Consider the following 14,631-nt stretch of genomic DNA (forward strand, 5'->3'; position numbering starts at 1 on the left):
GAGATAAACTTATCATTTTTTTGTAGCATATTATTTTTTCTAATAAGATTTTGCTGTATTTAATTAATTGGATTTGGTCAGAATTTTAGGAATTGTTATTATAGCTATATAACGACAAAAGAAGATGCTTAAAGTATTTGGTCCTAGGTAAGATCTAGACTTATTTTGAAATCAAAATCCAGCCGGATTTTCACAAAGTAATCCAGTAGATCGCAACTTTTTACAACAATTGTGTCAACTTTTATGTTGAAACCTTGTTTATTAGTAATATTTGTTTTTTCAAAATATATTCTACCTCTTTAAACGAACACTATATATACTTATAATTACAGCTTTAAGCAAAGGTGATTGTATGCAAAGTTGCCCTAATTAAAGCTATTAATGATTGAACATGTAAATAAGCGCAAACAAAAGAGCTCTAAGTATGGCAACTATGATAGTATGTATGTTTATAACTTTGTTTAACATAAACTGAAAAATAAGAACTTTTTAATAGTAATCGTGCAAAGCATTTAGAAAGCGAAAGTAATGGTTTATACTCTTCTATTTTAAGTAAAAGTTTAAAATAAGCATTTTTTAAAGATAGATTTAAAATTTGTAATACTTTTAAGAAATAAGTAAAGCTTATTGCTTTCTATTGTAAACATATTAAATCTTATAAGTATCTTCCACAAACACAATTAACACATACTGTTTATAAAAGATAAATTAAATTCTTGTAAAAAGTTGCTACTTTACTTAAAATTGCTTTCAAGCTATACTAAAAAACTTTAACTTACATATGAAAAAAAAAATATTTGTTATCATATATATTTGTTATATAAATTGAATGTTTATTAGAGCTACGATAAAATTGAGTACCAAAACAATTCTGTTTTTCACATAGTAAAAATTTTGCATTGAAAAAAGTGTTTTCTCAAAAGTTAAAAGGTTATAGAGAAGAAAAAACTAAGACAAAAAATTATAAACAAAAGATTAATTCAAAAAATAATCCGTGAAAAATTTAATACTGATGTAATTTTTTATGCAAAATTAAGTTTTTTGATTGATAAACAGTCTAAATTAAATTACTGAAAAAAAGACTTTTGATTCAATGCAACAATGAAGTATTTAAAGTTTTATAAGGCGTTTCTGAGAGTTATTTGTGTGCAAAAAACATAAAAGTGGAAAACTCTAAAAGGCATAGAATCAAACAAATATAAACTTGTTTTACAATCATTCAAAGTTTCCGCAGTTTTCGAGTAAAAAGGTGAACAATACTTATAAAAACTTTGAATAAATAACTTCAAACATTTTTTTGAACAGAAAGATCTTTAAAAAGCTTTGTTTAAACAAAAAAAAAGTGTTATAAAACTTTTACTAAAAGATCTCATACAAAAAGTCAATTAAATCTAAAACAATAAAAATCATAACTTTATACTTCAGAGCTATCTAGATTTTTTTTAATTTCTTAAAAGTATCAGTTAACATAAAAAATTTGACAATAAAATTTTTATTAACACTTAGAGCTAAATAAATTTTTGCTAAAAGTTCACAAACAAAAACTTCAACTTAACTTCAAATTAAAATAAGCTATTCTTGCTTTTCAAAGTTATTTAAAAATTATATTTTTTTAAACCAATCTCAAAATTCAAAAAATAACTTGAAACTTTTCAAACCACAATAATAAAAACCAAAGTTTTTATTTTTCCGAGTTGTTCTGAGGCCTGAAGACGAACTTGGAGAAGACGTTCTCGTAACCGTCCTGTGGAAACTGACTTGAAGGATCCCTCCTCACGAATCCGTGCTTCTTCGCGAAGTCGTTCATGTTGCTCTCGAAACACTTCACCCTCTCCTTCGACAAGTCCAGGTAGTATCTGGTGTTTATGATAAATAAGTAAGGTGTAATTGAATAAAAAACACTTATTTGAAAAAAAAAACACCAAACAGGTGATTTTAACTTTGTCTTTCAAAGATGTCAAAGAATTTGATGCATGCTATGGTAAATTGACTCAAAGTAAAAAACTTGTTTTTACTAAAAGGAGTAGTTTCAATAAAATTATGCAGTTGTTTTTATTGAAACTATAATATTTAAATTTTTAAACAGTTACGTATAACTACTTTAGTGTTTGGAAAAAATATGGTGCACTGCTTGATAAAAAAAATAAAGTTTTGTTATTGCAAACGTCTAAATTTAGAAAGAAAATATATTAAAACAAATTAAAAACAAACTTTGCAAGCTCGATAGTCAATGAGCATCCCGGAGCGCTGACTTTGTTCAGATACACAGAACTCGCTAGTCTGTAAAGTTTTATTTCGTCCGAGTTACATAAGCCAAAAAGTCTTAATCTAAACGAACGTATTTAAACTTTATTTATCAAAACTGAACATTTATGATACAAAACACAATCTGGTAAGACTGAGTTTTTGACATAATAAAAAACTAACTAGTAAAAAATTTCAATTTGAAATATAATAAACCTTTGAGTTATTTCAATTTATGGTTATTAAATTTCGATAAACTACATCATAAAGGCAACTTACGTTGTTCCCATGAAAATGCAGTGGAAGAACTCCTTGTACTTGTCCTTGAGGTGTAGCTCAGAGCCGGACGCTGCCGGCAACAGATGAACTGTTATATTACCCACTGTGATCGGCTCTGTAAATAAACTTGTATAAGCTTACAGACTTTTTCTTTTTCATTCTCCTTTTTGGTAAAACCAATTAGTACATTGAATAGTAAAACTCTAGAACAAATTTTAACAAAATATATTGAATTTTTTTTTAAACAAAAAAATTACATTTTTGCAAACAAAACAAACCATATTCATCCCTGATAAAGTCTTCCGGATACACAAACTCTTCATAATCAGTGTCATCGGAATCCTCATCATCAGAACCATCAGTGTCACCGTCGTGATCCATCTCCTCTTCATATTCGTCTTTGGGCGGGTTGTTTGGATCGTACGGGGTCTTGTGCAATATCTCGTGGAAGATTTCGTTCAGATTGTACTCCGTGATCTCCGTTGAGCTCTATGAGAAGTAATGACATACATTTTAAATACATTTATACTTTGTATAAAAACAACCATACTTGTAATGTGTCGATGGCTGTTATTAAAAGCTTTAGATTTTATTATATAAATAATCAGTATCAGACAAAATTAATATGAAGAGAGCAACTGTTTTAATACTTAATGTATTTTTGTTAAAAAAAACTAAACTATAACATCTGACAGATGTTATTTAAGCCTTCTTATTTGATTCAGTATCAGATATTTTTATAAAAACAAACCAAGAACACAAGATTTATTTAAAAACAATCTGATACTAACTTAAATTGATCAAACTAGCAATATCAAATGTATTAATGCTAGAAACAGTGTTAAAGATGAATATCAACCTGTAATACAAAAAAAAATGTAACAGTTCTTAAGGAAATTTTTCTAATTCTTAAAGAAGATGATAAAGTTAAATAACTAAAAACTTCACAAAAATTTAAACAAACTGCAACTGACTTTAGCAACCGTACCGTTTTGTGTCTTGAGCAGCTCCTTGTTGTCAGTTTCAGTTCCGAAAGTGATAAAGGGTCCTGTGGTCATGTCGCCCCAGTATCCTCTGACCTTTTTCGGGGCTTGCTGACCGTGCTGTTGAGAGGAAAAATATTTATATTTGCTAATTAATTAAAAGTTAAAATTTTTAAAAAGTTTATGTAACTGTTTGCATTAAACACAATTTTTAGTTATAGTAGCAGTTTCAAGTTTTTAAGCAAGTTGAAACTCTTTTTTTATAGTTTATGAATCTAATTAAGTTTAAGCTATCTTAATTGATTATGACAAAACTAAATAGAGCTTATAATTAATTTAAGATTATTTTATTCAAAACGACGTTCTTTTATATTTAAAATATCAATATTCAAAGTGGCGGATCCTTCTAAACTTATGTTTTTGTAAAAATATTTAATTAAAAAATGAAACTTACATTTAGTGTGGCGGAACCTTCTAAAGTTCTGTTTTTGTGGGGGAATGAATATTTAGAAAATAATTAATAACAACAAAATTTACATTCAAAGTTGCTAAACTTTCCAAACTTCTGTTCTTGTGGGGGAAGAATCCGTCCATGACCTGAAATGCAACCCCGTCGAATCTGAACCTCAAATATTCAGCTTTCTGTATCATATTCGCCTGTTGCAAGATGATGAAAACTATTTTCAGATTAAGTTCTAATATTTTTTTCATAAAATTGTGATTTAATAGTTTTATTTATTATTTCTGTGTATTCAAATTTTCCATTTTCTGTATTATGTTTGGATAAAATTATTTGTAAAATTTTTGGCTGAATATCGGTGGTAATTTAATTTGTAAACATTTTTTGACTTTTGGTTTTTTTTAAGGTAGACTTTGTATATTGTTTAATATTTTTATTTGTTTATTGACTACAAAAGTTGGGTACATGAATGGTTAATATGTAAAAAGTTTAAATGGATAGATGGATACCAATACAATCAAACATTTGCAGGCTCTGGTCTGTCTACTTGGTTTCAGAAGTTTGAAAAATACTTATTTGAACAAAAATGATATATGATAACAAAAAGGTTTACACATACATTTTACAACAAGATTGACTTACCCCCTATTTAAAAACAAATTTCAAAACTTATTTAACTAAAAAGATTAACTCTATAAAATGTATAAGTATTTTGGAAGGTTGGCATTCAACTTGGTATGAATTTTATTTACTTAACATTCTTTTTACATTTTTCGGTAATCTTTTAAGTTGAAGTTGGGAATTTAATTATTAATAAGTAAACACAGTGGAACACTTTTATGATATTGCTACCAACATTATTTTAACAAAACGTTAACAGTACAATACCAAAATTTAAGATAAAAAAATCAAAAAGCTTCTCAAACAGATAGACAAATATCAATATGTGTTAAAACAATTTATTCGAAACAATCAAATCACATAGAATTGATCACGTATTGAAAACATGTTGGTATTTTTTGTCTCAATTTTTTGTTATCTGCTTGTATATTTGTTATTCCCTGAGACGTTTCAGCAATCAACTTATGAAAAACACTTTTGTACCATGTACCGAGTTTTGTTGAACTTATTTTATTTTTCAAAAGTTTTAGCTTGTCTAATACGCTATTGAAGTTTTAGATATAACTTAAAACAAACAATTGTTGGCATAAATTTATTATTAATTATAAATAAGTAGCAACAATTAAAACTTAAAAAAACAAGTTGATTAATTGTACTTTATTTGTTTTATAATAGTATAACTTTAAACTATTATTAATATCTCCTAATTAATTGATGCTTAATTACAAAACAGCCTATAATACATTTTTATCGCTAACAATTGCTAAATTAAACTAATGACATCAGTCTACAATAAACTGACCTTTATTCTAATTAGTTTATTTTGACGGTTGACTTTCTAACTGTTTTTGTTTAAAAATCAATAAAAACAAAACCTTTTCATCAAAAATAAGTGTTAATTTATTTCTTATGTAATGTGATAACTTTCTTTTTGTTTAGTTTAGAATATTGCTTATAACCAATGAGAGTAATTTTGAAATTAAACCATTTTGTTTGCTAATGTACAAAGCTTTAACTAAACTGTTCTTCTTTGTAAAAGTTTTGTTGTCACTTTGAAAAGAAAAAAAAAACTGTTATACTGCAAGTACGAAATAAAATTATTAGGCAAAATATTTATAAAAACTACCATTTAAATTTAGTTAATGATCAGTAATAAAGTAAAATTTCAATTAAGTATATTTTATTTTATCTCACTTGTTTTTGATGTAACTGTATCATAAGTTAATAATCATGATAAAAATTATCAACATATTAATAAACTAGTGATACTTTTTTATACATGTTAACTTAACTTGTTTCATGATGCAATTGCATCATCAATTGCCAATCGTAGTATAAAAAATTTTAAACATTAAACAAATCTCTCGAGTTGTACCTCGTAATACTTAATATGTATTTAAATAGTCAATCTAACTTGTTTTTTATGTAGATGCATCATATGCTGCCAATCGTAGTGGGTCTCTCTAGAATCGTAGCGGTGACTTAGCAAACTTCTTTCTCTCATATCCCGAGTTGTCATGATTTTAGACTTTTCCTTGGTGTTGCGCCACGATTTGAATAAATCATGCAGCAAGTCTCTCTCCATCAACTGCAAGTGAGTTAAAAATATTTTAAAATAAAACGTGTGACCGTGGAAAACCGGCTAATTTTAAACAAATACCTTTACCAGTACATGTGCATTTAAAATTTTATAAGTGACAGTTTGTCGCAAATCTTAAAAAATTAAACTTGTTGTAGTTATATAATTCTACTGTATACAGATCTAAATACTTAATACAATTAACGTTTTCAAAAACTGCATAAAAATTTTTATTATTTAAAAACCACCATGAGTATATTTAACATCAATTTATAATTAAGATTAATAAAAATAGCATTATGATATAATCACCTTTAAATGAGCCAAATCTAAACAAGGCATCCGTTCATCGCCATATTCGAGATCTGTTACCATCTGTTCCAAGCAGAACGATGATTTCTTCAGGTATGTGGATGTCTCGTCTCGCAACAGGGTATTCCCGTACAACTCCATAAAAATTTCCGTCTTTTCTGTTTAGATAGCATTGGTTTTAATTTAGTTATGTTACCGAAATTAAGGGCTCTATGTGGGATCTACCCAGATGTAAGTTCACTATAAGACGTTATCACCATAAATAAATAGTTATAAAACTTTGTAATGCTGATATGTGCACATACTGCTTATCAGAAACAAAAATTATAATTTTGCAAGTAAAAGTTTTTTTTAAGAAGAAAACACAAAACCAAAAATACCTTTAATGAAATCTTAAAATAATAAATATTGACAATTTTAATACCTTGAATTCCTATTAATTCTTTAGGTTCCAACGCTAGAGTGAGTAGAAGAATGTGGCGGGCAACTAATTCCATATTGCTTTCTATTGTGTATATCTGTATAAAAATATTATAAAATTTTTTTCATAGTGTGTACATCTGTACAAAAATATCAAAAATATTCTAGAACATATTGTTGTGGGTATTAGTAGAAGATAATGTTTTATAGTAATTTTTAGTTTGCATACTATATTATTACAAACTGTATAAGAATTGTATTGTCAAAGTGTTTTTGTTTACTAATGTGCATCTTTTCATTTTACAAAATAAACTTTATATTTGAAAGAATTTTATAAGAAACAATACATACTAGTATAAAACAAAAGGTCTTTTGAATCGACTTTATTTTATTTTTCATGCAGATATAGAAATTATACTTTATACAATAACTTACCTAGGATATATTTTAGTGGTTTGATGAATCAAATATGAATATTTAAACAAACTTGTACTATACAATAAAGAAACAAGATAAAACAAAATTAATTACAAAATGTCTGATTAAAACAAACATGTGTGCTTCTCTTCTTATGTTTGTACATTTTAGCCATGGTTTTTGAGACATAAAATAATATTAAATAAAAACAATAATAATAAAACAAACTTGAATGCTTCTATACTTGTGCTTGTACATTTTAGCCATAGTATTCAATATGTATATAATAATAAAAAAAAGTAGAAATAATAATAAAACAAACATGAATGCTTCTATTCTTGTGCTTGTACATCTTAGCCATGGTCTTAAGTATGTGTCGGCAGTCACCGCTGCCGACCATCAACACGTTCAGTATCTCGTTACCGTGTCTGTCGGTTTCCAGTTTCAGGTCTTCACATAGGTCTGTAAAAAGATGAAAAATTGTTTTTTTTGTAAAAGGCTAGTTAACAATTGATCATTAACATTTGTTTTCTTTATTTACATGTTAATTATTAACATTAGTTATTTGTAGTATAATGATATTTAAACTGCAAAATTACCATAGAAATTCAGAAACATTGGTATTTGTATTACTTAGGTCAAAGCTAAAAAACAGTTTTGTAAATTACTATAATAAAAAAGGTTGCAGTACAATGTTAGCGAACTTTTAAAGTTAAACAAAAAAAAAGTTTTAACTATAAATACCTAGTTACAGGTCTTCGCTAAGACCTGTAAAATAACTGATTTCGAAATTTGTTCCATACGTTTGTATTTGAAACTATTTACAAAAAAAACACATAATAAAAGTTAAGTGTAATCTTTAAATTCTACAAAAAAACTTGTTTTAGCTCACACTATATGCTTTCACATAGTAGCTAATGTTAATTATATAAAATGCCTTTTTTTCTGCATATGTAGCAAACTAAATAAGTTAATTTAATTCCGCGTGTGTTCAAACTACTTTGGAACTACAATCTATTAGCTAATGTTATTATAACAATATGCTAACAAACATATAATAATATATATAGTAACAATAATATCTGCATTGATAACTTGGGATTAAAATTTAATAACTTTTTTTTTTTCGATGTTATTTACTGACACCTAAAACATAGTTGTTGTTATTATTTTTATTAAATTTTATCTTTGCAATAAACTTTATAATTTTTTAGACTAAATAATTCGAGTTAATTGAATGTTTTTTGTAAAAAAGTTACTAGTTTTTTTGAAACGTTTTTTACTCCATTTAAGTAAAATAATTATAAATATGTTTAACTAAGTTAATATTAATATTTTAAGGTGAAAATTATACTTAAACTTTGAAATCTAGAGACAAATTTCCCAATTATTGATTTTTAACAGTCGTGAAACAACTAATAATTTAAGGTACACTTAAAATCAAACTTTTACTTACTAAAAAGTAAACGAAAAAGCTTTAGTGTACAGCTAAAAACAATTTAAAGTGTAATTAAATATGTAATGTGTACCTCTTTAAAATGGTTTTTGAAAGCTCAAGTATCTTCCCTGTATTTCATTTTAAAGCAGGTTTAAAATAGATTAAATGAAGTTGCGTTAATCGATTTGTATATTTATTCACCTTAAAACTACAATTAGGTACTAAATTTTATAATAACATTATTATTATTATTGAAGTAAAAATATAAAACCACATAGTGAACATTTATGTTAGACAAAATGAAAATTAATTTATATTAATAATACAAACTGGTATTTTAATTATATAAACTAGGTTTTTAGTTCTATAAAAAAGTAGTGTATCTAAGTATATTAAAAAAATTGAAGCTTTCTCATCAAAATTAGTTTTTCTGTATTATTTAAACTCAAGTTACTTTTTTTGTTATTAAATTTCTATAAACTTATATAAGGGAAACAAAATATGTTTTTGAATGTAAATAAACAGCTGCACCAAAAATAACTTATTTATTCAATTTGTTTATCGCCTTCAAAAATTCGCTGTGCAAAATTTCTGACGTCAATGCAAAAATCTAATGAGAGGCAAGAAAATCAAAACAAGTTTCAATGCAAAAAAACATTTTGTGAATCAAAAGCGTAGTCGTTTGCATAATTCGACAAGCTTTCGGGTTCGTTCAAGTTTGGAAGCTTGAAATAAACAGACAAAAATGATAAACAAACAAAAAACGACATTAAAACTAACTCTTCATTCTTTCGGCTCACAATCCAAAAAGGGACAAGGTATTTCCCCGCAAGTTTCCAAATTTAATCCTGAATGGCGAAACTGCGTTGGTATTTTTAAGAAAAATAAAACTGAAATATCGACGTCTGCAAGTTCAACCGGGTTCGGAAAAACAAAAAGTCGGATTTCCACATTTAAATTTCAAACTCAGATTAGAGAGTTTTTAGCTGTGCAAATCAACATAATAGAGTTTAAACGAGTTTGCCAAATATTTGTTTTTGCTAAAAACTCAAGAGAATCAATAAAGAAAAAAACAAAAAGTTGGGTTCATATTTATTAAGACAGTCTGTATTCTAGTTCACATGCAAATTATTTACTCGAGTTCGAAAAGCATTTTAAAATTTAATCCTAATGAAAAAAGTATATAAGAAAATAAAATAAAAACATCGATAAACGTCTGTTAGTTCAAACAGTTTGGAAAAAGAAAAGCTAGAAATTTATTTTCAAAGACAACCCATTCACGTGCACTAAAATGCAAACATAAAGCTGTTAGATGCATAAATCAACTTTAGACTTCAAACGAGTTTTCCTAAAAGTTTTTACCAAAATCGCAAAATATCAACGAAGGAAAACAAAAAATAGGACTTGTATTTCTAAAGACAAATACTCATATTAGAACTAAACATGAAGGTTTTAGCTGAATGAATCAACATAACTTGAGTAATTCAAAATTTATTTTGCACAAACGCAAGGAATCAAAATAAAAGACAAAAGTTAAGTTATATAATTCTTTAGACAAACCATTCACGCATTAAGAAACGCAAACTCAAAGCTTTCATAGCCAAATAAACTTTACAGAGTTCAAACGAGTTGTTCAAAATTTGTTTTCGCACAAAAAAAAAACGAGAGAAACAGTGGAGCGTGTAAGAGAGAACTGTCACGGACGCCGGCGAAAGTCGGGGAAGATTCGAGATGCAATTTTTGGCGGCATGCAGTTTGTTGCACGTAAGTGTTTTGTTGTTTTGTCTGCTTGCTTCGTAACTGCACTGCCTGGGCGCGAATTGAAATTACTGCTTCAGCAATGTTTCAGCAGCTATTTTGTGTTGAAGCAGCTTAGTTTAAGTGAGCTGGGTTGTATAACTTTGTTCGAATCGCCAAACAGTCGCTACGGCGTTTTTTTTTATACGAGGAACGGTTATCAGTGCAAGAAAAAGAAACCAATTCTAATGTTTAAAATTAATAGTTTTTTTAAGTTGCAGGTATAAAAACAAAAAGAAATAAATAAAATAATCTATATATTATGCAACAAAACATGTTGTATAATAAATCAAAGAACAAAAATTTAATGTTTAAAAAGTATGCAGGAAAAGTATAATTAAAACATTAATGATAAGTTGCAATAATTAATGATATATTTTACTAAAACTATAAAATATTGAAAAACATTCACAGTTGTGCCAACAAATAGCTTTAAAGTTTCAAGTATATGTTATTTGTTTTAGTTTGTTAAAAAATTGAGTATGTAAAAACAATTTTGTCTATGCAAAAGATTTTTAATTGAAAATACTTTTAGTAAATTTATTCTGTAAGTAAACAAACATTTTGCAATAGCTCTTTTAAAGAAAAAAACTACTGAAAAGTATACCGTATAATACCTTCTTGAAACTCAGTTTCAGGATTGTGCCTCAGTAAGAATGAAATAAAATTTATATTAAATATTATTTTATTTATAAAACAAATTAACAAACCTTCTTGAAAATCTATGGCGGGACTGTGGCCCCAGTATGGTATAAGTCCGTAACCCGGAATAACTCCACCATTTTCACTACCCGGCATTGTTTTAATTAGTATAAAACTCTGGATTAATATATTTGTTAATAACACTTTATTAAGCAGAAATAAAACTTCTATAGAATATTTCTAATCAAAAAAATTGTTAACAATTATGCAGACAGAACATTTCAAAGGAAAGCATTAGAGAGAAAAGTTATAAACTCAATTTAATATGGTTATTACTAATTAGACTTAAGTAAGGAGACAGAAAAGAAAAACTTTCAAAAAGTACATTTTTTACTTGTACTACTATAACGGTTTTTAAATAAATTATATAGTTGTTAAAGACATAAGTTGTTAATAGAAAGCTTAATAGTGAGAAAAATATAATTTAAATTCTGCTTTGTTTTGTTTATAGTAAAATTAAGTATAACAGTAAGCAGCTGTTGTTAAACTGATAAAAAACAAATGCAATGAGAAAACAAAAACTCCTTCTGAAGATGTTTATGAAATCTATATTTTGTACTTGATTGTAACTGTACAAAAGGCTCAATTAAAACCAAAAAAAAAATCAGCTGCTACATAATGTCATAACATGTTCAAATAACTAAAAAGGGTCAAGGAAAATTAAAAAACTTAATGTAATAAGAACATTTACTTTAAATTAGAAGCAAACCTTCTGATGTTATTATAATGCCAAAGTGAGAGAGTAAATAGTATAATTAATTTAAAACTTTTTCAACATGCAAAAAATAAGCTTTAGATAACAACATTCAATATAATAACTTATCAGTTGTTGGCATACAAAATAGTTGAATTTAACAGTACCATTTTTACGCTGAAACGTTTATTTTTTTTAAAGATAATTGACTAAATGATAATGTTGCACAGAATTGCAATTCTTTTTTTCAAAAATTTGTCCCGATTTTCAAAATATCTTTCACATTTTTAAAAGTACACATTTTAGATTTAGGGTCAATTTAAGTTTAAAGTTAAGTTTAAGATAAGAAACTGTGAAAACAGCATAAAAACATTGAAAAGATGCTGTAAAGCTACTTTATATATGTTTTCTAATAAATAAATGTTTGATGATGACAGAAACTTTTTATCTATATGATATATTTCTTAAGTAGAATCGAAATTTTACTAATGAACATGTGAAAATTATTAAGATTCAAGGTTTTTCCAGATTTATTTAGTGATTTTTGTTCAAATTTCAGGTATTACAGGTCTTTTTTTCAAGTTTTCTCAAATTCCAGGTTTTTTTTTGCCTAAATTGACAAACTCTAGGTTTTCTAGGTTTCCAGGTAAAGTGGCAACCATGTGTTGCAGTCAACAACAACAAATGTATATATCTATATTTCAAGAAAAACCATTTTGCTGTAGTTAAAATAGTTTAAATCTTAAATGATTTAATATCTCAAAGTGAGCTATTTTTATACTATTTATTTCAAGCAATATTTAAATAGTAACACAAAAAGTAAAAATATCAAAGTTCTATAAAAAATATTCCGATAAATAACTAATTGGCTAATGTAGACAACAAAAAATACTTTCTACCACTTTTAAAAAATTTAATTTGCATATTTTAACTTTTGTACTACTTTTTTTTAATCTAAATAACAAATTTTGCTATGTTTTTCTACTGGTTTTATTTTCTACTTTTATTGAATTTGTATATAAAAAAACACACTTCTTTGTTCACTAGCAATTCAAAACTGATTATGTGATCTTTAAAAACGAGAGTTTACTAAAACCGAAAATGAGTTTACTACCTTTACGCTTGAATGCGCAAAGCTAAAACAGCAATACACTGATGCTTATTCGATTGACATAAAACGGCAATACTTTTTGAACACGATTCTCATTGAAATTAATAGCTGAAATCTGTTTTCTGTTTAAACAACAGTTTAAACTTTCAATGGTCGAAAAAAAATTGCTCAAATTAAAAAATGTTATAATAATACGAAGATTTCTTCTGCAACTGAAAATGAAACGCTACTTCTACACTTTTTACTTAAAAAAAAAGAGATAACAATTGTAAACGAAAAAAAAAGAACGAGAGAGAGTTCTGTTATGCATCTTTAAAAATTTATTAACAATTATACGAAATATTTTAATTTTATCAAAAAAATAGGATATTTCAACTGAAAAAAGTGCTTTGAAATACGATATAACAATTTAATTGCAGCTTAAACTATTAATTAATTAAATCGAAACTTGCCGAAATCATTTTTGAGTATTCAAATGTTATATAAAACATTTGGATTTTATAAAACAATGTGGGACATTTTTTTGTTTAAAAAATAAAAAAAACTGCAGTTTTAGTTTTCAGAAAATTTCAACAAATTCATTCAAGGAAAAATAATTATATGCTTGAAAATTTTTGGTTTCTCATTAAAACTAACAACTCACTGGAATAAGTACGCAATTTTTTTTTATAATTTATGACAAAAAATTACTTTTCTGATTACAATCTTTTATAACACTTTACATTTTAAAAACTTAAACAAAAACACTTACAAAAAAAAATTTGAACATTTTATTTTTATACATTTATGCAATAAAGTTTTTTATACTGATTTTAAAAAATATATTTTACCTACTAATGTTTTTTGTTAAAACTCTAAGGGATAATTTACACACATAAAAATTTTAGAAAGACTTTGAGTGCACACCTAAACTTTTCATTCCACTCATTATAAATACAAAAAGTATTTCAAAAACTTTTATTTTTGACAAACAAACTATTTTAACCAACAGTTTTGATAACATGGTATAACACCAAACAAAATCTTTAATTTTCGTTTACACCAAAAGCAATTAGATAAAATCTATTTTTTAAATGTGATTATGATTAATAAAATAATGTCTACCAATACTGTGCAATAAAAAATATAATGCTAAATGGTAAATAATATAATGTTAAAACATTAAATTCAGTAAAAATAAATTAAAATAAATGAAGCTGATCAAATTTGTAATAATAAACTTTTATCTTAAAAGTACCCACACATTCTATCAGTCAGTAAAATATGAAAAATTATTATAATAACTTTAAAAGATCATCAAAATAAAAAACTACATACTTCTTTAATCACCACCCGGTGTTCACAGAATTTTCAAAAAAACAAGACACATACTACAGTAGACCTTATTTATCATTTAGTATCATATTAATTTGAAAACATAACAAGAAAGCAAAGCTTTAAATTTTTTTTAATATTCTTTCTGATGTAGAATTATGTTAACCATCAAGCTTTAAATTTTTTTACAATATTTTTTAGTAAAAACCGAACACCTTTTTACATAAAAAATATAAAGGCTAAGCTTTTGTTCAGTTTTA

General features: G+C 26.1%; 1 protein-coding gene across 1 annotated transcript; it reads right to left on the bottom strand.

Moving 5' to 3' along the window:
• Positions 1-1,681: 1,681 nt before the first annotated feature.
• Positions 1,682-11,348, bottom strand: LOC145834980 (dynein axonemal assembly factor 3-like). The gene is made up of 11 exons (XM_082942513.1): positions 11,261-11,348; positions 7,638-7,777; positions 6,903-6,996; positions 6,479-6,636; positions 6,002-6,175; positions 4,044-4,163; positions 3,498-3,626; positions 2,802-3,012; positions 2,524-2,638; positions 2,212-2,328; positions 1,682-1,856 (listed from the first exon to the last, which is right to left on the bottom strand). Exons 1-11 carry the CDS (start codon positions 11,346-11,348, stop codon positions 1,682-1,684), a joined length of 1,521 nt encoding a protein of 506 aa, XP_082798639.1.
• Positions 11,349-14,631: the final 3,283 nt, after the last annotated feature.

This window comes from Thalia democratica, chromosome 1 (assembly GCF_965202585.1).
Source record: "Thalia democratica chromosome 1, ktThaDemo2.hap1.1, whole genome shotgun sequence".
NCBI lineage: Eukaryota > Metazoa > Chordata > Thaliacea > Salpida > Salpidae > Thalia > Thalia democratica.

Coding starts and splice junctions, on each gene's coding strand:
- LOC145834980 (XM_082942513.1), bottom strand. CDS start 11,348: ATGCCGGGTAGTGAAAATGGTGGAGTTATTCCGGGTTACGGACTTATA. Junction 6,176..6,478: donor TAGATTTGGCTCATTTAAAG/GTGATTATATCA, acceptor ACTCACTTGCAG/TTGATGGAGAGAGACTTGCT. Junction 3,013..3,497: donor AAAACGGTACGGTTGCTAAA/GTCAGTTGCAGT, acceptor TACTTCTCATAG/AGCTCAACGGAGATCACGGA.